General features: G+C 46.7%; 1 protein-coding gene across 1 annotated transcript in view; it reads right to left on the bottom strand.

Annotated features, from left to right (window-relative positions):
* The window catches only part of LOC139754983 (serine/threonine-protein kinase pim-3-like), a 46,769-nt gene extending 32,950 nt beyond the window's left edge, over positions 1 to 13,819 (bottom strand). Inside the window, exons 1-2 of the mRNA XM_071672847.1 lie at positions 13,525 to 13,819; positions 609 to 1,102 (exon numbers count right to left, since the gene is read on the bottom strand). Of these exons, the coding sequence (XP_071528948.1) occupies positions 609 to 1,102; positions 13,525 to 13,615 (585 nt within the window). The 5' untranslated portion in view covers positions 13,616 to 13,819. The remainder of the gene's footprint in view (positions 1 to 608; positions 1,103 to 13,524) is intronic.
* Between the last annotated feature and the right edge of the window lie 14,159 nt (positions 13,820 to 27,978).

Below are 27,978 nucleotides of genomic sequence, written 5' to 3'. Positions count from 1 at the left end.
CATTTCCCAGCGGTAAGCACTACGCGCTAACCCATGCCTACCAGCAAAATCTTGCTGTAGGTTCTCGTAGGCAGACCCATCATTACTGATGAACATTTGGTATATAGATATCCAGTTTAGACCATTAAGTAACAGTGATTTGAGATTACACTAATCTAAATAGATTGGATTATCCCAAATAAGTAAAACTCATGTTCCAAGTGTGAACCTGAGTAAGCATTTCTACACATGAAGCAAAAACTCTATGGCTCATTTTGCCTTGGACAAGTGACGTGTCAGGTAAAGACATTTCTCTTAAGATAAAAATCGTAGGCATAAGTTGGTGGAGTCACAGTAAGATGTGTCTAGTAGTTCATTATAATGAAAGATGGGTTCCACTAGTTTGTCTCGCTTGGTCTAAGACACGAGTCTCGTGTAGGAGGGCGAGGTGCGACACTTGGTCTGGGGCAAGAGTCGTGTAGGAGGGCGAGGTGCGACACTTGGCCTATGGCACGAGTCGTGTAGGAGGGTGAGGGAGGTGCGAAGTGTCAGTTATACAGCAGAAGGTGAAAGACATAAACACACACACACACAGACTTAGAGACACATGGTGAACAAGATTATCTTACCACGCCCCAAGCCGGCACGCGGTCCTTGGCAATAAGTTTGATGGCTACTGGAACTCCGTCCTTCATGCGGGTCCCAGCGAAGACGGTTCCAAACCCGCCCTTGCCAAGCACCTTGGAGATCACTTTTCCTCTCTCGTCCACCGTCTTGTCCACACGGTATAGCCTCTCCCTTTCTGTGCCACCTCCTCCGCCTCCTCCGCCGCCACCGCCTCCTCCAACCCCGCCTTGTCTACATGTTCGTCCGTTACCTTTGCTATTACAAGGTAAGTGACTGTTGGGCTTGGCTGTGTTGGAGGGGCTGCAGAGATTCGACGTGGTGTTGGTCGAGGAAGAGCCGGGTGTGGTGGTGATGGTGGAGCCGGCTGGAGTGTGGTGGTGGTGGTGATGGTGGTGGTGGTGGAGATGGTGGTTGAGGTGGACACCTGTGGTGGTGGTGGTGGTAGTGGTGTGGCCACAGTTGCTGTGGTTATTAGAGCTATTTTGCTCCCGTGGAACTGGAAGAAAGAGAGAGAAAGAGAGTGAAATTAAGAGTTACACATATTATAGCAATGGTAAACGTATGTACTAAAGCTAAAAAAAGGGTGGGGGGGGGGGAAAGTCTGAGCTTAAAATCCATCAGATGATCCACTAAAAATGTGATAACGAGAGAGAGAGAGATAATAATACGATAATAATAAAGTCAGGAGAGAGAGAGAGACAGAGAGAGAGACGACGATAATAATAAAGTCAAGAGAGAGAGAGAGAGAGAGAGAGAGAGAGAGAGGAGGAGGCTATCGAGACTCGAGTAGATCAATACACTGTGACGGAAACCATGTGTAGGTGAAGGGAGCGGACGCCCTCACGCGTCGCGTCACACACACACACACACACACACACACACACACACACACACATATACTTCAGGTAACACACACACACACACACACACACACACACTTGAACATTTTCATTCCCTTTACGTCTTGCGGGTGTAAACAAGACCTTGTTGTTGTTGTTGTTGTTGTTGTTATGATCTTAAAAAGTTTCAAGATGGTTGTTTCTCTCCCCCCACCCCACCCAATCCACTCTCGCTTTTATAACGAATTCGTCATGGAAGAGGATCGATGCTGCTTAGCGAGTTTGTTGAAGGAAGGAAGGGAGTGTGTGTGTGTGTGTGTGTGTGTGTGTGTGGTATGTGTGTGTGTATGTGGGGTCGTCATTCTACGACGTAGCCTCGAAGTAGATGACTGGCAATGTGTCCTACTTTCGCCATCTCCAACCAGCTTGGACACCTGCTGGCAACTAAACGTACCATCTACATAAAGTAAGGGTTAACCCCAGGTACTTCACCCTCACTACAAGCACTTGTAAATACTTATATACTTAACGAAGTAGAGACGGGATTCACTTAGTTGCTACTTCCTCTGGCCCTGTTTTAAGTGCGTTTACGAATGCGTAGTTCAAGCCTCACTTACGAATTCATTTCTATCAGACAATACGTGGATTTCCTTCGAACCTTTGGAGTGATATATATATATATATATATATATATATATATATATATATATATATATATATATATATATATATATATATATATATACTTTTTTCCCCGCAGTGTGAAGGTACAACGCCACCCACAGCGCGCCTCTCACAACAGCATGGCTGACCAACACAGCTTTAAGTCTCACGTGTGTCCCACTGTTTACCCTAGCCTTTGCCTAAGCCCGTGTGTGTGTGTGTGTGTGTGTGTGTCCCACTGCATACCCTAGCCTTTGCCTAGCACGAGGGGTAAGCCCTTCACTGGCGACATTTACTGAAGGGCGTCCTAGTCGACTGAGCAAGCTGAAGCCCAGACCAGACCAGACCAGACCAGACCAGACCAGACCAGACCAGACCAGACCACCAACCCCTCAAGACCCACCCACCTCCCTCCCTCTCCCTCCCTCCCTCCCCTTCTGCTCTAGTGAATTCTGGTGACCTAATTTCTCCCCAACTCCCCAACTCCCGAGTGTAGTGGTGGAGGAGGTGTTGGCCACCACCTCCTAAGACCTAACAGACCTCTTCATCATCATCATCATCATCATCATCATCATCTCCCTCCTCTCTCGTCCTACAGCATCCACTGCATTTGGTACTCACTGTCACCCACCCCACTACACATGCACTACGTCTTCTGTAACTACACTATCTGTACCTCATCTTCCTCCTCCTCCTCCTTCTCCTCAACCACAACACCTGCCCTACATACACACACACACACACACACACACACACACACACACCTCTACAACCTTCTACAACCACCCTACTCCCCTCTCCCTCGACCGGACCCCTTACGATCAGGGCTAACACGTCTGACGTACGAGAAGGAGTGCATGACACGTCGTCTGCATGAGAGAGACACACTGGTATGAGTGTTTACATGACCTTATCTAGACTCATGTGTGTGTGTGTGTGTGTGTGTGTGTCTCCACGGTGCGAGGAGGGGAGGAGGAGGGGAGGGTGTGTGTGTGTGTGTGTGTGTGTGTGTGTGTGTGTGTGTGTGTGTGTATACGTATGCCTGACGCAACTCTACTTATCTTCCCTCCACCTCGAACGTTTCCCTCCCGCCACACCAACTCCCTCCCTCTCCTCTCCTTACCCCTCCCCTCCCTCCCTCTCCTCCCCTTACCCCCCTCCCCCTTAACCCCCCCTCCCTCCCCCTCCTTACATCCTGTGGTTTATCTTGGGAGGTTTTCCCCCCTCGTAGTCAACCTCGGACGAGTGCCACTTGAAGGTCAGCTTAGCTGGGAGTGGAAATCCAATCCCTCTATTCTCCTCCATCGAATCCCCCACGTCCATCACACACACACACACACACACACACACACACATTGAGATGGACCAGCTCCCTGGCCTCCAAGACAACCAACCCTCTCCTCCAAACCTTCAAACATCAATACACATAAAACCTGCCTATCCTAAACCCCACTGACTCATCAACACATAAAACCTGCCTATCCTAAACCCCATAGACTCATCAACACATAAAACCTGCCTATCCTAAACCCCAAAGACTCATTTACACATAAAACCTGCCTATCTTAAACCCCACTGACTCGTCAACACATAAAACCTGCCTATCCTAAACCCCACTGACTCATCAACACATAAAACCTGCCTATCCTAAACCCCATAGACTCATCAACACATAAAACCTGCCTATCCTAAACCCCAAAGACTCATTTACACATAAAACCTGCCTATCTTAAACCCCACTGACTCGTCAACACATAAAACCTGCCTATCCTAAACCCCAAAGACTCATGAACACATAAAACCTGTCTATCTTAAACCCCATAGACTCATCAACACATAAAACCTGACTATCCTAAACCCCATAGACTCATCAACACATAAAACCTGTCTATCTTAAACCCCATAGACTCATAAACACATAAAACCTGCCTATCCTAAACCCCATAGACTCATCAACACATAAAACCTGCCTATCCTAAACCCCATAGACTCATCAACACATAAAACCTGCCTATCCTAAACCCCAAAGACTCATGAACACATAAAACCTGTCTATCTTAAACCCCACAGACTCGTCAACACATAAAACCTACCTATCCTAAACCCCATACACTCGTCAACACATAAAACCTACCTATCCTAAACCCCATAGACTCATGAACACATAAAACCTGTCTATCTTAAACCCCATAGACTCATCACTACACGACAAGCTATCATCACCTCCCCACACATAAGTAAGGTTCGATTCCCTTAAGTGTAAGTTCATGCCACCGGATGACTCCTCAATACTCCTGTTTATACAGACGCCTTTTGTATAACCTGAGCCACAAAAACCTCCTTAGGATCAGGGATCTGTGGCAGTGTACGTTCGCTGGCTGGGAGGAAGATAGTGTTAATCACTCTTCTGGGGAAGATGGTAAGGGTTATATTACGTCGGCAAATGCTTAGGTCTTGAGTTCTAAGAAACACACTACTTAGCCAAGGGGCAAGAGATTACTTTTACTTTCAGTGCGATAAAGCAGTTTCTACTATTATATATATATATATATATATATATATATATTGGAAAGGGTCACAATTTTGCGCGATTAAGTATATTCCTATGAGTCCATGGGAAAATGAAACGCGATAAGTTCCCAAGTGCACTTTCGTGCAATAATCACATCATCAGGGGAGATACAAGAGAGAGATATAAGTAAGTTGATATACAATGAAGAGACGTAGCTAGGACGCCATTTGGTGAAATATATAATGAATGATAGAAGGTGAAACAGCTTTAATTACCGTTCTCTATACGGTTGTAACAACTATGTTGTACAACGACCAAATGAGATGAGACAAGGAGGAGGGTGGGGGGACTGGAAAGCCTCTCCTCCTGTTTTATATCTTTCAAAACTGTAGGAAGAGAGGAAGGGATCTGGAAGAAGGGGGGTTGGGATATTTCCTCTAAGGTTCAGTCGTCTGTTCCAGACGCTACCTCGCTAACGGGTGAAACGGCGATCACGTATGGAAAATAATAAAGAAAAATAATGATAATAATGATAATAATAATGATAATTTCCTGGGTTCAAGGCCTCAACGGATGGGGTAAAAGGTTCTCCCTCCTCCTTCCAGACCCCTGGAACACACACACACACACACACACACACACACACACACACACACACACACACCTTTAACGGATCATTGTACAGACACCATCACCTGTGTTTTCCTTTCTTCAACCAGGAAGTAAAGAGACATTGGTTCTCCTCTCCCAGGAACTCAACCTCTCTCTCTCTCTCTCTCTCTCTCTCTAAACGTAAGTAAGCCAGTGCAACCATTTCCGGGAACGATGATGACTTACAACCAACCCCCATCAACCCCTTCCTCTTCCCTGGTCTTTCCGGCAACACCAGCGTGTTTCCTTGGCGTGCGCAGGCCAGAGCAGCAATGGCGAACCTTACCCCTCCACCACCCCTCCATTGTTGACGAAGGGGGAGGGAGGAAGGGTGAAGGGGGGAGTCTTCTTGGAAGTGTTGTATATCGCTTCCGGTAGTGGTGGTACATACGTATGACGTAACCCATGGTAGACTTCGTATATATAACTGGCGGAACTGGGCGCCTGTACCATTGTAAACTGACAGCAAGGGAGTTCAAGGAGGGGGGAGTGTGGGGGGTCAATAAGGGTGAGGGGGGAGGAGGTAGAATGAGGAGGGGTGAGGCTGGGTGGAGTGGGGTGTAGTAGGAGAGGGACTAAAAAAAAGGGGGGGTTTAATGGAGGTTTAAGGGGGTGTGGTGATGGGATAAGGGACATGACCATTATCCCCCTTGATAACAGGAACTGTTTCACAAACAGTCCCATCTCACCCCCTTCCCTAAAACCCCCTTCCCCTATTTACCTGACCTACCCCCCTCCCCATTCCTACTCTCTGTACCTTCCCCCTATGTCTTGACCTATCTCCCCCTTACCTTCTCCCATAGCCAGACTGCGTTCCTACTGAGTTCAAGTCCCATGTCCAAACGTACCCCTTCTCTCAAGTCCTAATGTAAGTCGATCCCTCGTCCCAACCCTTGCTCCACGTCCTCATAAACTCCCATTCCCATATCATGGTGAATTCCATTCCCATGTCCACACGTGCTCCCATTCCCATACCCTGGTGAATTCCATTCCCACGTCCTCATGAACTCCCATTCCCATACAATGGTGAATTCCATTCCCATGTCCTCATGAACTCCCACTCCCATATAATGGTGAATTCCATTCCCACGTCCTCATGAACTCCCATTCCCATATCCTCATTCCCATATCCTGGTGAATTCCATTCCCATTTCCTCATGTTCCAGACTTCTGACTCATTCCTCATGTTCTCGTTCACCAACGCATCACCTCGACCTGTTTGACCCAGTTAGTGAAAAGTGTATTATCACAATTCAGTCTCTTGTTTCCTTCCTGAAGACCTCTCTCTCTCTCTCTCTCTCTCTCTCTCTCTCTCTCTCTCTCTCTCTCTCTCTCTCTCTCTATCTATCTATCTATCTATCTATCTATCTATCTCTCTATCTATCTATCTCTTCCCTGTCCGCCATTAACAATCCAACTCACACCAGACGAAGAAGAAAGGAAGGAAAACAAAAGAATATATACATCTATATATACATATGTATAGGGGTGTCGAACTCTCTCTCTCTCTCTCTCTCTCTCTCTCTCTCTCTCTCTCTCTCTCTCTCTCTCTCTCTCTCTCTCCAGCCTGGGAAAATCGCGCATCATAAACCTCTCCTCTGATCCAACAGAGAGGCTGTCGGTATCCGCCCGCCTGTATTAATCCAGGTCACCATCATGTGTTCCGGGTGCTGGCGGTGGTGTTGGTGTGGTGGTGGTGGTGGTGGTGTGGTGGTGGTGGTGGTGATGTGGTGGTGGCGGTGGTGGTGGTGGTGATGTGGTGGTGGTGTGGTGGTGGTGGTGTGGTGGTGGTGGTGTGGTGGTGGTGATGTGGTGGTGGTGGTGATGTGGTGGTGATGTGGCGGTGATGTGGTGGTGGTGGTGTGGTGGGGGGGAGGGGAGGGGGAGGAGGAGTGTTTGCTGTGGGATGAGGGTAAGGTTGGTACTGTGTGTGGGAGGAGGAGGAGGAGGAGAAGGAGGAGAAGGAGGAGGAGGAGGAGGAGGAGGATGTTGGTTGGTATTGGTGGTACAGGGTAATGTGGTACTGGGTAATGTGGTACTGGGTAATGTGGTACTCTGTATCAGTACTAGAGCTCTATGGATAGCGGGGGGGGGGGGGGGGGGGGAGAAAGTGTACTGGTGAGAAAGGATACTGCAAAGGTCTGGGCAATGAGAGAGAGAGAGAGAGAGAGAGAGAGAGAGAGAGAGAGAGAGAGAGAGAGAGAGAGAGAGAGAGAGAGAGAGAGAGAGAGAGTTAAGAAATGGGTCTAGGGGAGGGGGGTTAGTGTGGAGGTGGCTTGGGGTTGGGTGATGGTCCACAGGTGAGTGGGGGGGAGGGAGGGGAGATGAGGATTGAGGTTTGGGGGTGGGTGGGGGTGTGGGGAGGAGGGGGGTTAGGGCAAGAGGGAGGAGTGCATGTGTGAGGTTAGGGCAAGAGGGAGGAATGCATGTAAGAGGTTAGGGCAAATGGTAGGAGTGCATGTGTGAGGTTAGGGCAAGGGGGAGGAATGCATGTGTGAGGTTGGGGTAAGGATGGGAGGTGGCTGGTTGCTCATTTCCTTCACTGACATCACCTCCGTAACTTCATGGATGTGGCACTCATGACAGGTGTGTAGGAGGGGGTTGAGATGAAGGCTGTGCTATCTGGATTGAGGTGGAAACATATTAGGGTCAAGGTGAGGTTATGAGGGGAAAGGGGTTGGGATACAGAAGGTACCGTAAGGGTGGTACTGGGGTACTTCTAAGGTAACATGAGGAGTGAGGTTGACACATCATGAGTGTAGGGAGATGAGGAGGAGGGTAATAGTGTGAGGGATGGATGAGGGTGAAGTAGTAGGGAGATGGTAAGGTTAATGATGGAGTGGAGAGTGACAGTGTGAGGTGGAGGAATTAACTGGTAGTTTGGTAGTGAAGCATTGACCCCTAATTGTGGGTGAGGGAGGTGGGGGTACGTGTGTGCTATGTGTACTGGCCAACTATGTGACTTTCTATATTTCACTCAGTCCATCTAATCACACGTTTTCACTTAAGATAACAAGAGATAAACGCACATATAAATAACCAAAGACTTATGTCACGGATTGCGAAAGATGGATCAATGTTTAGTAACACCATTTGATTTCTTTAAGGACACATTAAATGCATTTAGGCATTTCTCAACTCATAGCACTCAGCTCACTACGTCGAGTGCATCCGTCTTGAAAAAAAAACAAAAAGGAGTTCAATCCTTCACTCTGAAACCCTATACATTCCATTCCAATCCTTCACCCTACAACCCTATACATTCCATTCCTGTACGGCCCTATGTACAGACCCGTCCTCTCTCTCTCTCTCTCTCTCTCTCTCTCTCTCTCTCTCTCTCTCTCTCTCTCTCTCTCTCTCTCTCTCTCTCTCTCGTCTTCGCCATTTCATTCTTAAACCGTGTGCCTTGCAGCCCAAACACACCTCCCTTCCCTCCTTATTATGTATTCCGATCCTTTCATCCACTAAATCGCACTATACCACCTCATCTCGAACCATTCCTCCGTCTTATCGCATCTATCACAGTGTATTGTTCGTGTGGCGCTGCTACAATGCCCGTGTGTGCAATCTACTCCCGTCGCTCTCTACCTCCCTCCTTCCCTCCCTCTCCTCAATATTTCTCTCTCTCTCTCTCTCTCTCTCTCTCTCTCTCTCTCTCTCTCTCTCTCTCTCTCTCTCTCTCTCTCTGTGATCGTATTATCTCTTCCCTCTTATCTGTTACTTCTGGGTATCTCTCCCGCTCCTCACAACCCATCCTTCCTCACAGTTAGTAAGACGACGTGTCCAGAAAGGGCGTTCAAGACATATTATTCCAACACCAAACACGCGTCCAAGAAGCTAGCTCTCCATGCCACTGTGGGAGTTTCCAGGTTTTTTTAACACCATCCTATTCCATCGCACGGGGACGCCCAGGCCATCCGTCTCCCCTTTCTGGGCCAAGCTGTGCTTGCTTCTTAAACCCCCCAACCCCCCAACCCCCCCCCCCCCCACAACAACAATTCGATAACTGTAAACAAACATGAGACAACTTTCTTCCTTCGTCACAGATCGAGAGAGAGAGAGAGAGAGAGAGAGAGAGAGAGAGAGAGAGAGAGAGAGAGAGAGAGAGAGAGAGTAGAGCAGCTACATACTGACCTGTTTCAACCACACGGGGTTTAGCGAAGAACCACGGTGAGCGGGAGTCTTGTTTTGGTTCCAACTCTCTCTCTCTCTCTCTCTCTCTCTCTCTCTCTCTCTCTCTCTCTCTCTCTCTCTCTCTCTCGTAGGTACGTGGGTCATTACTACATACGTCTCTCTCATGGCAGAACCTCGTCGTGGGCCATCGTATGTACACTATCTCTTCACACCAACAACACAAGAGCTGCTGCTGCTGCCTCCCTCTCTCTCCACACACCCCTCACACACCCTCCACCATCGTCTGTCGGGGGGGAAAAAAGGGGTGAGGGAGGAGGAGGAAGAGGAGGAGGAGGAGGAGGAGGAAGAGGAGGGGGAGGAGGGTGAATACCTGGTAAATAGGATGATCAGCTGGGAAGAAAAAGATGATGTCAATATCATTCACGAGGAGGAGGCCATATTTCTCCTCACCCTCCCTCTCTCTCTCTTGTTGCCTTCCTGCGCCACCTCCTCTCTAACTTTCCCCACCTCCTCAAGCTTCACAACCTCCCCCACATCTTCCCCCCAACACCCCTCCAACACCCCTCTCCAACCATCTCGTGTTTTCCATCTCGGCTCAGACGGCCCTGTCTGTTTCCTGTCCACACGGACACTCGCCCCCTGTACACACATCACCCGTCAATACTTCCGTCCTTTTAACACATACACTATCTCTCTCTCTCTCTCTCTCTCTCTCTCTCTCTCTCTCTCTCTCTCTCTCTCTCTCTCTCTCTCCCCATGAATGTTCTCACCTCCCACCCCTGTCTGTCTGTCTCCTCGTACACACCTCCTCTCTCTCTCTCTCTCTCTCTCTCTCTCTCTCTCTCTCTCTCTCTCTCTCTCCCCACACACCTCCCTCAAAGCCTCCTACACACACACACACACATACCCTGTCCATCGGGTTCCGCCTCCCCTCCCCCCTCCCCTTCTCTCTCCCCCCCCAACGACAATACTAGTCTTCCAGTTGATACCTGTGCTTGTACTCACACCGTTACTACGCACCCACCACCGCCAGCCAACGCAGCCTAGTGACGTCCCTCGTGTCTGGGGGAGAGGGGAGGGGAGGGGAGGGGAGGGTGAGAGAGAGGGGTGTGGGGGGGTTGGGTGGGACGAGGAAGGCAGGAAGGGAGGGAGGTGGGTGGGTGCTTGGAGGTGGGGACGTGTGTGTGTGTGTGTGTGTGTGTGTGTGGAGAGAGAGAGAGAGAGAGAGAGAGAGAGAGAGAGAGAGAGAGAGAGAGAGAGAGAGAGAGAGAGAGAGAGGCGGTGGGGGGGGGAGATGGGTTAAAGGACGCGACACAGAAAAGGGGAGAAGGGGGGGTAGGCAGTATTACGCCATACTTAAATAACAAGAGGCATACAGCAATTCCTTTCTGAGAAAATTCCTTCGACTTCATCCCATTAACACTCGCTTCAGCCACTGCGAAACATGGACGTGTCTCTACATACCTTATATACATCTTACGCATACTATGTATGAGGATGTACACTCTCAGGTCTTACACAACCTCATTAATGAGTACAGCACCATCACAGATCACTCACCTTCCTAGAACACGCTGGCTAGGTTCAACTTTCCACAACGCTACGTTTGGTTCGAACGTACGAAGTGAACGCGACTGACGGCGCAAAATGCTTTAATAAACACTGATTCCTGTATAGGAAAAACACTCGATGGAAGAATCCCTTATAGATAGACGTTCATTTATCCTCGATCCTACATAACACGCCACCTCACAACCTTGTGGAGGGGGGGGATCCTATTTGATTTGGGATCGAACCTTTTATAATTTGGAAATAGCTAGCTTCAAGAACACATTGGCTTCCTTATTCGTACGACTGTCTCTTGTTTTCACCAGCACTGGACAAGGTTATGGGGTGTGTAACGAGATCTATCCGACTTGATTCGTCCCTCTGAAAAGGTCCTGATGCTTTAGAACAATTGCAGATACTGGTAACCTTATCTGAAAGGTATTTAAAAGGTCGCGGAGGTGGGTTGCCACCACCTGATGTGGAGGAAGGGAGGGTGGAGTGAGAGGTGGAAGAGGGGGAGAGAGAGAGAGAGGGGGAGGGGGAGGAGGAGGAGGAGGAGAGAAGGTGGTCCAAGTTTTCAAACATCTACGTCTTCCTCAAAGTGTATAGAAGGCTGACGGTGGTGCAATAATACCCCCTCCTCCTCCTCCTCCTCCTCCTCCTCCTCCTCCCCTCCATCTAACTTTCATAAGATACTACTCGACTGACATCAGTCCAGCTATGTATGTCACACGACGAGAGAGAGAGAGAGAGAGAGAGAGAGAGAGAGAGAGAGAGAGAGAGAGAGAGAGAGAGAGAGAGAGAGAGAGAGAGAGAGAGTCTCCAAGGGGGGGGAGTGTTTCCTACCCGACTGCGTCATTCACTTCACATCTCATCACCACATGGAATGAAATGGGTGGGGATGGTAGGTGGTGGTGATGATGGCGTCTCTGTTTTTGATGTAGCGACATTGTGGTGTAAGGGGCCGAGGTCAGGCATCCAATGGCACACGGCCATGGGGGTCTCCTAAGCTCCAAAGGGCTAAAATAGGTCACCAACTGACCCGGTTCGTCCGCCAGCGAATGTGTCGCTGCGTTTTAAACCAGCCAGCGAGCGGCCCACCTACAGACCATACACCTTCTACTACCCCTTTCTCTTAATCTTTATCACAACCTCGTCTCACTTCTAGCTACCTACATAACATTCTACGTCAGAAAACAACAGGTAACAGTAATAACATCACTATTGAGAACGGCGAGACGCGATAGAACTATACATCACAGAACAGTTGGCTATGAATCTATATATATATATATATATATATATATATATATATATATATAAACCCAAAGGCATACCGTGACCTCAATACGAAGTGCCTGCCAGCATCGGTAAACAGACGACAACACTCTTCACTCCAATGATGATGGAAGAAAAAAGAATATAAGGAAGGAAGGAATAACATGCCAGCAGCGTTACTCACACATATACTCACAATCCAGTCACAACAGAAAGGAGTTTACATCAGGGACGGAGATACTCCACACCAAGTTAAACAAGGGCGGCGTAATAACGAAAGGTAACATGGTTACACATGGTTACATACGCAATAAAGCATGACACAGGGGGGGGGTGATGTGGGGTGTGTGTGGAGGGCGCAAACGAATCAAGATTAGAGAGATAAACTCTTGACCTACAATATAATAATCAATGTCTGGGCACCACCACCACCAAACACACCCTCTCTCCTCCTCTCCCTCCTCCTCCTCCTCTCCCCACCTCCTCCTCTCCCCCACCTCAAAGCAGCACTCGCTACCCACCAACCGTCATAAGATCCGATCGCCAAACGTTGTTTGGTTTGGCATGATGAACTGCCTGCTTCTACCTAAACAACCATTCCCACTCCCCACCAACACAACCCCCTCTCCTTCCCTCCCTCTAATGTCTTCTTCTGGGAGCAGAGGAGGAGGAGGGGGGGAAGGAAGGGGGGGAAGGAGTGTGTGTGTGTGTGTGTGTGTGTGTGTGTGTGTGTGTGTGTGCAGCAGGCGGAGCCTGACCATCCACAACCCTATCTGGGGGACGCGTCTCCCACAGATCGCTGAGGTAGGCCACGGGATGTTGCAACAACCTTTTTCTTTTTTACATTCTCGAATCGATTCGTCCTTCAAATCATACATTTTCCACGTAGCAAAGTACATAAGAAGGGGGAACACATTCACAGGCACCTACATCCTCTATGTACATATTCATGTCTACATATATATACGTAGTATGTAGCCAAAATGGCTTCTGTGAGAGTAGAGGAAGACAGCAGAGTTACGAACACTAATATGAAAGTTCCATTGCACTATATTGCCATATAAGTTCTCATCGCATTACCACACCACAACAGATGATCAGAAACCTTCCCTTGGAAATGTTTATACACAGACACACACACACACACACACACACACACACACACACACACACACACATACACACAAACATTCCATTTCAAAACACGGGAGATAAACATCCACTGAACACGAGATATGGGGGGGGGGGGGAGAGAAGGGACATGTTAAGAGAAACCTTAAACACAAAACTCACCGTTATGCACTAACTTCGGTTTGGTTCTGTCAACTGAGAGCGGGAGATTTGAATTTTGTGAGAGAACATTGAACATTCTCTGCACAAACATTTTGATATAGAGGTTAGGGTTTTATCCAATAGGCTTCCTGGTGTCTTAAAGAACCGATGGATTTGGTATCACTGTATGACCCTTCCAACAAGAGTAGATCCTAAATATATACTCCATATGGATATGTTTACATTGGCGAGGTGCGACGGGATTGTACAACGCTCCGTCTTCACTGCACCAAGTATACCTTACTACTGAATGTTTTGGAGTCGACTTACAACCTTTCACTGTATCATTGCGCCAGTAGGAAAAGCCCGCGGACCGACTGGTGACATGGGAACAGCTTATATATTCACCACAACCATGTCCCTGGAGCAGTGAGAGCAAGATTGAACTAAGACGATGGATAACACACACGTCGGGAGCCGAAAATCGACATTTTTCGAACCCGTTTCGTTCTTCGTTAACCTAAAAACATATGGGAACTACTTCATCACGTGGGCGTAATGTTTACGTCGCCGATCCTGGGGTTCCGCGGCTCTATGACGTCAGCACTCAGGAACGCGCTGTGAGAAAGGTTTCATGATATCCATTGCCACCTTGGAACGCTTTATTCTCGCCTTTATACATGGCATCATACCTCTATCCTGGCTTCACACAGCACATTTGAAGGTAACCCGTACCTTAACTCGTTCGTGTATACTCTCTCTCGCGGTTAAAACGGCATCGAACCGATACCATATTGTTTCTGAGCGAAAACGAGCGGGGAGGAGACATCTGGCATCTGTGGTGGGACGCGCATGCGCCGCCGAGAGACCGCGACGTCAGCATTTAACAGCTCTGCGATCCATATTTATCTCGCAGCTTGAGCGAGAAACCGTCGCAACGTTCGGCCAGATTATAAACAAACACGACTCCCTATTTTAAATCACACACACACACACACGCACACACACATGGCGTCTGTGGCAACGGTGATGTGAGCTTGGATGGCAAAAGAGGTTCTTTCTAATCTCTCTACATCGTTCGAATCCCCCTCATCTCGCTATAAATATATGTGATCATGGGATCAATACACTTTCCTTTTGGGCCCAAAGGTGTTGCGTGTCTCCGTAGATTAACCGTTGCGCCACGTTGGCCTAAGACAATTCGTTACGTCGTCGACTTTGCAACATCTACGACGCCATAGGATTTAGTTCCAAGGTCTCCTGGTCTCATAACAGCCCGTGACCTCAATTTCACCTCATGAAGAGCGTCCAATCGTTCAACAGAGGCAGTTTAAACTGGTAGGGCAGTTTATAAACTTCTGTCCAGTATGTAGACTATGATGCGCTTAGGGTCGTACTGTCGTGTTCAAGGGGTCGTACCGTCGTGCTCAAGGGGTCGTACCGTCGTGCTCAAAGGGTCGTACCGTCGTGCTCAAGGGTCGTACCGTCGTGCTTAAGGGGTCGTACTGTCGTGCTCAAGGGGTCGTACCGTCGTGCTCAAGGGGTCGTACCGTCGTGCTCAAGGGGTCGTACCGTCGTGCTCAAGGGGTCGTACTGTCGTGCTTAAGGGGTCGTACCACCTTCTTCTTCTTCCCCTTCCTACAACAAATGGTTGCTCCACCACCAACTGGCACTTGCAACCCAAACACACACACACACAATACGTGGAAAAGATAAGATTCGAACCGGCGCCAACTCAAGGGGGGAAAACATAAGACCCAAACGTCCACGGTTTCTTCCTCAACCGGATCTTGTAGGAGTCAACTTGGCAACTGGCGCCGTTGGGCAACACCGACCAAAGGGCGTCCCAGGGCCACCGTCTGAACCACCGATGGAAGATGGGGGATTGCGGTGGTTTAGTCTAACGATGACTGAACCGGGAGAACAGGGCAACATGCAACACAGGACGAGTGAGTGGCAGGTGTTGCTCACAATGGCGGGAGGCAACACCAGGCAACACCCACATCCCCCCCACACACACCTTGTAGCGCAAGATCCAATGCCTGGTAACACGCTTACCTTCAAGTGTCGTAACACAGCTTTATATATATATATATATATATATATATATATATATATATATATATATATATATATATATATATATATATATATGTGTGTGTGTGTGTGTGTGTGACTACCCCCTTGTGGTATACAGGAAGGTCGTCTGTGTATTTGTGTACGTCAGCTGAACACGAATCTATGTAGGTTCCCAGACGGTGTGTGTGTGTGTGTGTGTGTGTGTGTGTGTGTGTGGAGGGCCACAGCCGTCAACGTGGCGGCGCCCTTGGCTTGCCAAGCACCACGAGACTCCCACTCTGGCTGGGTCTTCCCCCGTGGTCGTGGCCGACGTGGCCATCCCCCCCCCCCCCCCCAACCCCCGGCAGCAGCTGGCTGTTCGAAGAAAAAGCCAGACTGACATATATTTCCAATGGTGACACATTTCTTATCCACGGAGACGTAGTTCTTAACATTGTGACACATACTTTATACAGTCTTCACTCCTCCTGACCCCTTTCATCTGCCCTAGTTCAATCTGCTGACTATACGTCGCCCCCAATATACCACCTCGTTCCAATGTATTCATTCCTTCCGCTCTTTTTTTGCTGACTATACGTCGCCCCCAGTATACCACCTCGTTACAATGTATTCATTCCTTCCTCTCTTTTTTTTTTTTTCCAATCAATCAATACATGTCTTCAATTGTTAATCCATCTATTTACGCTGGTGTCGGAAGTCTACCAGCGAGAGAAATGACGCAGCATTCCACGGGGGCTTTCATCATCTTACTGTATCTATCGTAAGAAAGAACATGAACTGGATTTACCAAACGTATGTGTATGATAACGTACTGCTACATATTGGAATTTCCACTTACTTCTCGCCAACGAAGGGTCATGTAATAAGGGGGGGAAGCCATGACCATTATCATACGTCTACGGGCATTTGCGTCATAGCCAGTGAGGCTCCTGGGTTAGAGGTTAGGTTACGACGCGTCGCACGATAGCGTCTCACAGCGATGGTCCTCCTGCTGTTGTACGATCGCTGGCTCACGACGCAAGACCGACGCATCGGTGTATTTCCCGTGCGTGTGTGTGTGTGTGTGTGTGTGTGTGTGTGTGTGTGTGTGTGTGTGTCGGAGCCACCTGCCAGCCAGATTCCCCCAACAATGCTGGCGTAATATTGGATTTCCCCCCAACGCATCCGACCGAGGAGCGCGCCCGCGCCCGCGCGCGCGCCAGGCGCGGGCGCGGACGCGGGCGGGGGGCCTTTCTGTTTGTAAACAAAAGCGTGACCAGATGACTAAAGGGAGTGTGTGTGGGGGGGGGGGGAAAGGGGGGTAGGGGGCTGTGTTGTTTTCGGGTTCCCCCAGTGTTGACTAGGGGGGGGAGGGAGGGGGTAGGAGGAGGGAAAGGGGGGGGAGGGAGGGGGTAGGAGGAGGGAAAGGGGGGGGAGGATTTTTTTGTTGTTGACCTTGTAGTTACGATGTGTTGGGATGTTATGTTTTATCATTATTCTCTCTCTCTCTCTCTCTCTCTCTCTCTCTCTCTCTCTCTCTCTCTCTCTCTCTCTCTCTCTCTCTCTCTCTCTACATGTATATATATATATATTGGAAAGGATGGTGTGATTATTACACGAAAGTGCACTTGGGAACTTTTCGTGTTTCATTTTCCCTGTGGAATCATAGGAATATATATATATATATATATATATATATATATATATATATATATATATATATATATATATATATATATATATATATATATATGTATATATATATATATATATAAATATATATATATATATATATATATATATATATATATGTCATAGAGTTGTTTACAACCCACTGATCAATGCACACAAACACCTCAAAATCTCTATTTCTAACCTGAGTTCTCACACAATCAAGTAGAATGACCACCATTCTAAATTAGGGAACACTACATCAACTACACCCAATATATATATATATTTTTCCCCCTGACCAATGACTCATTACGAATAGGAAATAAAAGACCTTCCGAACTTACGAATGCGCCAAGTTGGACCAGTGACGCTGTGGGTGAGACAAACTCCCAGGCTTTATATAAACCCAACCCTGACTAAGGACTTGCCTCACACACACACACACACACACACAGACACACACACACACATACACACACACACACACACAGTAGTAATGTAAACACATTGGCTGTATGATTCATAATGATTGAATATGTATAAAGGGGGACATGATACAATCATCTACAGAAGGTGTATGTATGAAGGCATATTGTAATAAAGAATTAAGAAAAGTATATATATATATATATATATATATATATATATATATATATATATATATATATATATATATATATATATATATATATATTGTTTATTTTTATAGTGAGTCCTTATATATAGTCCTTATATAGAGGTTATCAAGGAATCAAAGAATTCTATTATTTACCATGAGCAAAACACCAAATCTATAAAGGGTATTTTTCCACCTCAAAAAGACTGGTTTAAAAATGAAATATACTACAATGAGATGCTTCTATACACGTATATCTCTGCTTTAGCCAGGTGTGGATAATGTCAATACGTAACTGTGCTATATGGGGTGAGAGTTTTACACTACCGGGAACGCTTTGCACATGATCTGCAATCATGCAACTTCTTAATTTCATGATGTCAACGCATGTGTGGTTTGTGTGTGTGTGTGTGTGTGTGTGTGTGTGTGTGTGTGTGTGTATGTGTGTGTGTGTGTGTGATAATTATATCAACCCTCTCGGTGATCACTATAATCGCATTTTACTCCACAGGTGTACAAAGAACATGGTCTAATACCATCTCGCATTTTATCAAACCAAACCATTCGTCTTCCTATCATATATCCCCTTGGCTTTTGCAGGATATAAACCATATCATTAAAAAATAGTAATGATATAATGTATCTTTAATACTAATATAGTCCTTTATTCTCTTTACTTTACTTTAGGAACGTGACAAAGGTAAAAAGGGGTAAGGTTCTGGCTCGTTCGTGAAGCGTTCGTGAAGACGAAAGGTCCTGCTGGTTAGAGATAACTCTCTCTCTCTCTCTCTCTCTCTCTCTCTCTCTCTCTCTCTCTCTCCTCCTGACCTAATCATCTCTATTTACAACCATCATCTTCATATTGAGAACACGGTAGCAACAACACCTCACAACCGTCCCACAACTCCCCCCACACAAGTTATTTCCACTCTTCTCTGAAATAACATCGCGTCTTTTACCTCCTTAAATCTCAAACCACTCCAAACATTTCTCTTCTTCACACTCGCTCCCTCCCTCCCTCCTTCTCCCCTTTCACTGGCTCACCCCATCGCCCTTTCCTTCCCCTCTCAGCTGCAGGTTTCCCCTCCACATCGTATTACCCTAAAGGTATCCAAACCATTTATAAATGGAGATGCTTACTGTGCAATGGTTTATTCAGGGCGTTGGAAAGATGACGCAACGCTTTGGACCTGAGCCCAGGTTGTTCAAACTCTCACTCTCCCACACACACACACACACACACACACACACACACACACACACACACACACACACACACACACATCTCTCTTCCTGTTCATCTCCTCTTCCTCCTCCTTCTTCCTCCTCCTCTTCCTCCTTCTGCCCCCTCCCCCACACACACACATCTCTTTCCCTGTTCCTCTCCTCTTCCTCCTCCTCCTCTTCCTCCTCCTCCTCCTCCTCCTCCTCCTCCTCCTCCTTCCTCCTCCTCCAGCTCTTCCTCCTTCTGCCTCCCTCCCTCGCCACTCACCATGCTTGTGGAAGCCCCCCCCCCCAACCCTTCCCTTAAACATCTTTGAAACACATACCATCATCTCCTCACAGCTCAGAATACCAAATATATATACACACACACACACACACACACACGAACAACACATGGACGAAAGAACAACCTTCATCGCTGACAATCTTTCCCACTCTGCCCGTCTGCCATTTTCTTTACCAAGGACACCTGTACCCCAGAACCATTCTGGGTCAATGGTCATTTGTTTTCCTCTTACGTCAGCCACCTTACCCCGTCATGCTCTGTCATGTCTTGTTCATCTAGTGGCCAACCCTCACACTTAACAGTGAGCAAAGTGACCAACCCTCTCACTTAACAGTCAGTAAAGTGGCCAACCCTCTCACTTAACAGTAACTAAAGTGGGAAACCTCCTCACTTAACAGTCAGTAAAGTGGCCAACCCTCTCACTTAACAGTAACTAAAGTGGGAAACCTCCTCACTTAACAGTGAGCAAAGAGGCCAATCGTCTCCCTTAACGGTGAGCAAAACCAGGAAACGCGGGTGTTAGAACACACACTTAACACACACTTAACACACTTAACACATTATAAGTTTGGCTACGGTGGTGTAGTGGGTCTGTACCAGCAACACCACCTTGTGTGTGTGTGTGTGTGTGTGTGGAGGCACACTTGCGCACCACACACAGACACACACACACACACACACGTCCCTTATTTGGTCCTGTTCTAAGAATGGAGTCGTCCTACGCGGAGCTGCGCTGGAGAACACTATTGGATAACATTCATTGTTCTTCACTCTTGTTCTCCATCAAATGTTTGATGTTTTCAGCTGATTTTTGTTGCCGTTAAGACAAATATGATTGTAGTACAATACTGCTACTACTACTACTACTATTGCTACTGATACTACTACTACTGCTACTACTACAGCTACTACTGCTACTATTACTACTACTACTACTACTACTATTATCACTACTATTACTATTATTATTGTTATTACTACTACTACTGCTACTACAACTACTACTACTACTACTATTATCACTACTATTACTATTATTATTATTATTACTACTACTACTGCTACAACAACCACTACTTCTACTGCTACTACTACTACCACTACTACTACTACTACTACTGTCATTCGTGGCAACGAATTGGGTCTTATCCTAGCAGTGACCAGCAACTTTTATCTTACACACACACACGCACAAACACACACACACACTCACACACACACTCACACACACACACGCGCGCACTTCAACTCACGTATTAACACTTGAACAACCTGCTTCTATAACCATTTAGCAAACGTTGTCAAATTAGTGAGTCGGTTCGTGCTCACAACACAGACACAGAATAGCCAGGCGGTGTGTGTGTGTGTGTGTGTGTGTGTGTGTGTGTGTGTGTGTGTACGAAGATATCGTAAAAGTGCCATGTATTGCGACAATACTGGGTCATTAGCCATGAAATCACTGTAGCCAATTATCGCATCGTAATTAGACCTCAGAACATTAATCGTATAGTTAATTATGTACACTACGCGTCTTAAACACACACACACACACTCTCTCTCTCTCTCTCTCTCTCTCTCTCTCTCTCTCTCCCTGAGGAGAAATGATTATGAATGATTATATACACAAAATGTTTATTCCTTCCTTACAGAAGGTTTAGTGAAATGTCTATCATTACCCAACTGAAAAATTAGGAAATCACGATCCATTTGGCTGATTTCTACAATGCACAATACCTTCTCAGGCGCCATATTACGAGACGAATTCAAAACATCACAGAACTTCAAATTTCTATGAAGTACATGGATGATGTAAATCCAAATGCCTATAGGCGAAAAAGCAATATTGAGTGGAAAAAAAGAAGATATGAGATATCTTTAATTTTTATCAGTTTTTTTTATATAGTAAGGAGCGCATGGGTGATGTCTATTGATCCCATGTATTAATCTATCCTGAATTATGGTAATAGTCGTATTGTGATATACGACAGAGTCCTTAGGGTAGATTAAAGTCCGTATGTAATCAGTGCGAGGATGTAGAGAATCTACTCTGTCAGTAGATACTCCTCTCTCTCTCTCTCTCTCTCTCTCTCTCTCTCTCTCTCTCTCTCTCTCTCTCTCTCTCCTCTCTCTCTCTCTCTCTCTCGCCAGCTTTCTCTCTCTCACCGCCATTCCCAGCAGCCTCCGTGCGTCTCTCTCTCTCTCTCTCTCTCTCTCTCTCTCTCTCTCTCTCTCTCTCTCTCTCTCTCTCTCTCTCTCTCCTCTCAAGGTTTACGAGAGTAATTATCTCTCTCTTTTTCATCACCCTGATATACTCATTTCCTCATCCACCATGGGAGCCATGAGCCAGGCACACACACACACACACACACACACACACACACACACACACACACACCACACACACACACACACACACACACACACACACACACCTTCTCTCCCCACGTCTCCCCACGCCTGATCTCAATGGCTGTCCCTCCCCACGCCCTCTCTCTCGCCTTCCCGACGCCCACTCCTCAACTCCCCCACGCCCTCTTTCACCTCCCCTTCTGCGCCCCCCTTTTTTTCCCACCCCACCTTACTCACGCCCTTCGGGTGTCCTCTCCCCACCCACTCCAGGCCGTACTTACTCTCCCCCTCCTTACCTACTCCTCATTCCCAAGTCTTCATCTTCTTCCTCCTTCATTCTTTCCCAATTCTATCACCTCCCTCCTCCTCCTCCTCCTCCTCCTCCTCCTCCTCCTCCTCCCATCTCTCTTATCCCATCACTCATTTTTGATCTCGTACCCATTACGCTCCTTCTTATATCTCTTTCTACTTTCCTATATCTATCCTTCTCTTCCTTACCATTCCTCCCTCTATCCTCTATCCTTTCCACTGTTCTCCCCAGTGTCCACCTCTTTTCTCATTTCTTCCACCTTTCCCTCTACTTCCTTCTCATGTTTCCCCTCTGCTCCTTCGTTCACCCATTGAAAACGACATGACAACCCTTGAACACGACCTGTGCCACCCTTAGTGGTCATGATGTGTGACCTTTAACGACGCCCTGGAAACTCAGGTGAAGGTCACACCATTGTTACTCAAGGGGTCGTGGTGTCGTTACCCAAGAGTCGTACTATCGAACTCAAGGGTCGTAAGTTCGTACTCAAGGGTCGTAATGTCGTACCCAAGGGTCGTACCATCGTACTCAAGGGTCGCACCTATGCACTTAAGTGTCGTACCATCGTATTCAAGGGTCGTACAGTCATGTTCAAGTGTTATATAGCCGTGCTCAAGTGCTCGTGTCATACAGTCGTACTCAAGGATAGTACCGTCGTGCTCAAGGGTCGTACAGTTGTACTCAAGGTTTCGTACCGTCGTTCTCAAGGGTCATACCGTCGTGCTCAAGGGTCATACCGTCGTGCTCAAGGGTCATACCGTCGTGCTCAAGGGTCATACCGTCGTGCTCAAGGGTCATACCGTCGTGCTCAAGGGTCGTATACAGTCGTGCTCAAGGGTCGTATACCGTCGTGCTCAAGGGTCATACCGTCGTGCTCAAGGGTCATACCGTCGTGCTCAAGGGTCATACCGTCGTACTCGAGGGTCATACCGTCGTGCTCAAGGGTCATACCGTCGTGCTCAAGGGTCATACCGTCGTGCTCAAGGGTCGTATACCGTCGTGCTCAAGGGTCATACCGTCGTGCTCAAGGGTCATACCGTCATGCTCAAGGGACGTATACCGTCGTGCTCAAGGGTCATACCGTCGTGCTCAAGGGTCGTATACCGTCGTGCTCAAGGGTCGTATACCGTCGTGCTCAAGAGTCATACAGTCGTGCTCAAGGGTCATACCGTCGTGCTCAAGGGTCATACCGTCGTGCTCAAGGGTCGTATACAGTCGTGCTCAAGGAGGAGGGTCGATTCAGGCAGGAAAGAGTGTGAAGTTTGATCATCAGTATTTAGTGTGTTTACATCCCAGTCAGAAAGCCAGCCCTCCTCCCTGGGGCTATGGTTGGGTGGGCGGATACCAGGGCACCAGTGGACGCTCTGGCACTCTGTAGTGCCTCGCAGAGTGCCATAAGGGGGGCTAGTGAGTGGGTGGGTGGGTGGACCTCTTGGCGTGAGTTGATTAAAAGGGGGGAGTGGATGGCTGGGTGTGTGAATAGTGGCCATGAGTCTGGTGTGGACTTTGGGGGACGAAAAGGATAGAATGGTTGAGCTTAAAGATGACGGACGAGTTAGTGGCTAGGTCTCTTCATACAGTGGGAGGGGGATAGGTGTGGATAGATGATGCTTGGATGGCTGAATGGATAGGCTCTGGGAGGAGTGACTGGGTACAGGACGAATGTGTCTTTTTATTTCAAGTTGGTTTTGGCAGTGGACGTGTTGTTTGATGGCTGAGGGGGGGAGGAAGGAGGCCAGAAAGAGGCTTAGAGGGAGTGAGGAAGAGAGGAAGAAGAAGAAGAAGAAGAAGAAGAAGAAGAAGAAGAAGAAGAAGAAGAAGAAGAAGGGGAGAAGAAGAAGAAGAAGAAGAAGAAGAAGAAGAAGAAGGGGAGAAGAAGAAGAAGAAGAAGAAGAAGAAGAAGAAGAAGAAGAAGAAGAAGAGAAGAAGAAGAAGAAGAAGAAGAAGAAGAAGAAGAAGAAGAAGAAGAGGGTGAAATGATGATGGGTAAGGGAGAGACAAGTTATCATAAAGTACTAAGTTTATACATATAAAATGATGAATCTGACTTTAATCATTTTATAATCTTTTCAATAACGACTTAATCTATCTAGGTTTTTATTGTCAATAACTTACAGCTGAAATTATGCCACACGAAGACCTATTTGGACTCACTGCCACCATCGCACAAGACACCTCCTGTACCAAAATAAACCCCACAACATGGTTTATGTGGCATCCGGGGTGGGAAACAAAACAAAAAAAGAACATGGATATTGGCGCCAGAATCACGTTCAAAGAAAACTTCATTCCCCAAAAAAGGGCAAGAGGAGGATGACTTACGAACGACAGATATTCAACATTTGCATAGACGAAGCTAAAAAAAAAAAAAAAATCGTTTTCTCTTGTAACCTTCCGTGACGGCGAATTACGCAATGATTGCACACATGGAGGGCGTAAATCTACGCCCAACGGCACTAGAACGCCGGGAGTCCCCGCGTAAACTGCCAGCCACACCCACATACGTACGTATTCATAATTCATACGTATGTGTACTATGGCACAGACTGCCACCACATGAGGCTTTAACTTGCGTTAGTGACCCCCCCCCCCCCCCAGAGGAGAAGGAGTAGGGAAGGAATGAGAATATGATGGTAGACATCTAGGGTGGGTGTAGGGAAGATGAGGAAGTCTAAGGTGTAGGGTAGATGAGTGCCTTTAGGGTGTAGGGAGGGTTAATACACCCAGGGTGTGCAGTTGATGAAGACATCCAGGGTGTAGGGTAGATGAATACCCTTAGGGTGTAGGGAGGGTGAAGACATCCAGGGTGTAGGGAGGATGAAGACACGCACAGGGTGTAGGGTAGATGAATACCTTTAGGGTGTATGGAGGGTGAAGAAATCCAGGGTATAGGGAGGGTGAAGACAACCAGGGTGTAGGGAGGGTGATGGAGATATCTAGTGTAAAGGGAGAATGGAGAATATTTTTAGTGTAAAGGGAGAATAGAGATGTTTAGTGTATAGGGAGAATGGAGACTTCTAGGGTGTAGAGGAGAGGAAGAACAGATAACAAAAGGAAGAAAAGAAGAAAACAGAAGTAGGTACAGTGAAGAAATGAAGGAGCCAGAGAGGAACAGATGGTAGGAAGTAAAGGGAGAGGAGATGGTCTGAGGGAAGTATGGAAGGGAGATAAACGGTTGAGAGATAAGAGGAAGGGAAGTAAACGAGAAGGAAGGGAAATAAGGGAGAGACAGAGAGTTAGAAAGAAGGAAAGGGAAGAGAAAGAGAAGGGACGAGTGAAGACATGGGTGTGGAAAGGGGAGGTAAGGGAGACGAAGATGTATTTAGGGAGAAAGGGGAATGAAAACGTGTTGCTAGAGATAAAAGGGAGAATAAGGATAGAAGAGAAAGGGAGATGTAGAGAAGGGAGAGGAGGAAGAAAGGGGTGTGAATAGTGTGGTAGTACGAGAGACAGATCTCTAGAAGGAGAGAGAGAGAGAGAGAGAGAGAGAGAGAGAGAGAGAGAGAGAGAGAGAGAGAGAGAGAGAGAGAGAGAGAGAGCCAGTAAAGTTTTCCTGGGGTGACTACGAAAGCAAGTCAGTCTTATCAACTTACACTTCCTGAAAATAGTGTCCCCCCCCCCCTCCCCCCCCCCCACCCCCCCCCCCCCCGACCCCATTCGGCTGGCTACGCCCAACCCAGCTCTTCGCCCCCCCCCCCTCCAGCCGCCCTGCCCCCCCCCCCCCACGTCCTCCCTTATAAACACATCACCCCCTTACATTCTTTTTTTTCTTCACTCTGTTTTTGAGGATCTGTCGAGACAGACACTCTCTCTCTCTCTCTCTCTCTCTCTCTCTCTCTCTCTCTCTCTCTCTCTCTCTCTCTCTCTTTCTTTTTGCCTCTAGTTCTCAATCTCGTGTAGTTTTTTTTTTCTTTCTTTCACTCGTACGTTATATTTAAACACTATCATTTATTTTCTTTTTCAAACGCCTACGAATCAATTTGTCGACGTAAGAAATAGCCGGAATTATTTAAGCTTTGATAAAGATAAAAATGTTTTTATTTGTGTTTCAGTTATCTTTAAGGAAGTTTTCATACATATATTTTGATACATCTCTTATATGACATCGAGTGTGTCATTCCATGTGTAGCGTAGTACCGACGGAAATGAATAAAGGCAGCAAGTATGAATTATGTACATGTGTATATATGTATATGTCTGTGTATGTATATATATATATGTATACGTTGAAATGTATAGGTATGTATATGTGCGTGTGTGGACGTGTATGTATATACATGTATATGTGGGTGGTTTGGGCCATTCTTTCGTTCTGTTTCCTTGCGCTACCTCGCTAATGCGGGAGACAGCGACAAAGTATAATAAATAAAAAAATAAGTAAATAATATATATATATATATATATATATATATATATATATATATATATATATATATATATATATATATATATATATATTATTTCAGAGGTTTATCAACTGATTAATAATCTAATTAACTCCATCATTTATTCCTTATCATTTATCCTTATCAACTCTAGTGCAATCATTAAGATGAAGCGAAGCGAGTGATGTCTGTATATATTTCATATATCCTTTTCACTCTCATGTTTTATCTGTTTGTGTCTCCCTACCTATTCATCTATCTGTTTACCTATATAATTATCTGTCTGTCTATCGACTTACCAACCGACCTATCTATCTATCTATCCGTCCAAGTATCTATTTATCTACTTATATGCCAGTCTATTTCTGTCTATTTTTTTTCATCCCTCCCTCGATGCTGATAGATTTATGAGTACTTTGCTTAACCTGTGTATGTGTGTGTGTGTGTGTGTGTGTGTGTGTGTGTGTGTGTGTGTGTGTGTGTGTGTGTTTATACACAGAGAAGTAGATAAATGGTACATTTATGCAATAAGAGACATCACAATACGAGTGTAAAACACTCTCCTTGTAACACACACACACACACACACACACACACACACACCGTCTCTCGCTCCACCCTCCACACATTTTCTTCTGTGTTATCATGTCTTCCTTCCATCCCCAATCCATCAAGTGTCTTCCAAAATCTGTCCCTCCTTCCTACTTCTCTATCCTTACCTATATTCAGGTAATCCATCTTCCTCAATTCCTTTTCATTCAGTCTGGTTCGTATATGGTTTCATTTCGACGTTTTTCAACTTCTTTTTCTCCTGCTCTTATCTCTTAATTCCTTGATGCTTATTCACTATCTTATCTTATCAGTCTATGTGACTTTTCATCATCATCATCATCATCTCTCTCTCTCTCTCTCTCTCTCTCTCTCTCTCTCTCTCTCTCTCTCTCTCTCTCTCTCTCTTGATCTTCCTTGCTCTCTCGCTTTCCTTATCTCATTAATCTCTCGTACTATCATACTGTTGTTGCCTTAGGTCAGCTATCTAGAACAGGCTTGTGTCGAATCAACAGAAGATTCAGTTATGGGCCAACAGGCCTTCTGTTATCTGTTTGCTGGATGTTCTCCTGTTGTCAATTTTCGTTTCTCTGTTTTCTCCTTACTTGCTCCTTTCCCATCGTTACTTCACACCTTCTGTTTTTAATCTCTCAACCTTATTCTTATCCTATTCCTCATCTCATTAGTCTTCTTCCTTCCATTTCCCTCACAGTTCCCTTTATCTCTCCTCATCTGTCCCCATCCTCCTTCCGTCCCCTCACTGTCCCCTATCACTAACCACACAACCCCCTCTCCCTATTTGGACCCCTCTTCTCTCCCCTCCCTTCTTGGACACCTCCTCAACCCCCTCCTTTTTGCGTTCCACAGAACCAAGCCTCCTCCTTCTCCATCGCCACATACTTTACCCATCACTTGGCCAGTCACCCACCCGCCCACGACACTTGGCACCAGTTGCATGGGGCTTGGCACCGGATGAGGGTCACATGGTCCCCCCCCCAACCTACCCCATCTCACCCCGTAT

The sequence above is a fragment of the Panulirus ornatus genome, chromosome 18 (assembly GCF_036320965.1).
Source record: "Panulirus ornatus isolate Po-2019 chromosome 18, ASM3632096v1, whole genome shotgun sequence".
Lineage (NCBI taxonomy): Eukaryota > Metazoa > Arthropoda > Malacostraca > Decapoda > Palinuridae > Panulirus > Panulirus ornatus.
Note: the sequence above shows the minus strand (reverse complement) of the source record. Positions and strands in the feature narration are given on the sequence as shown.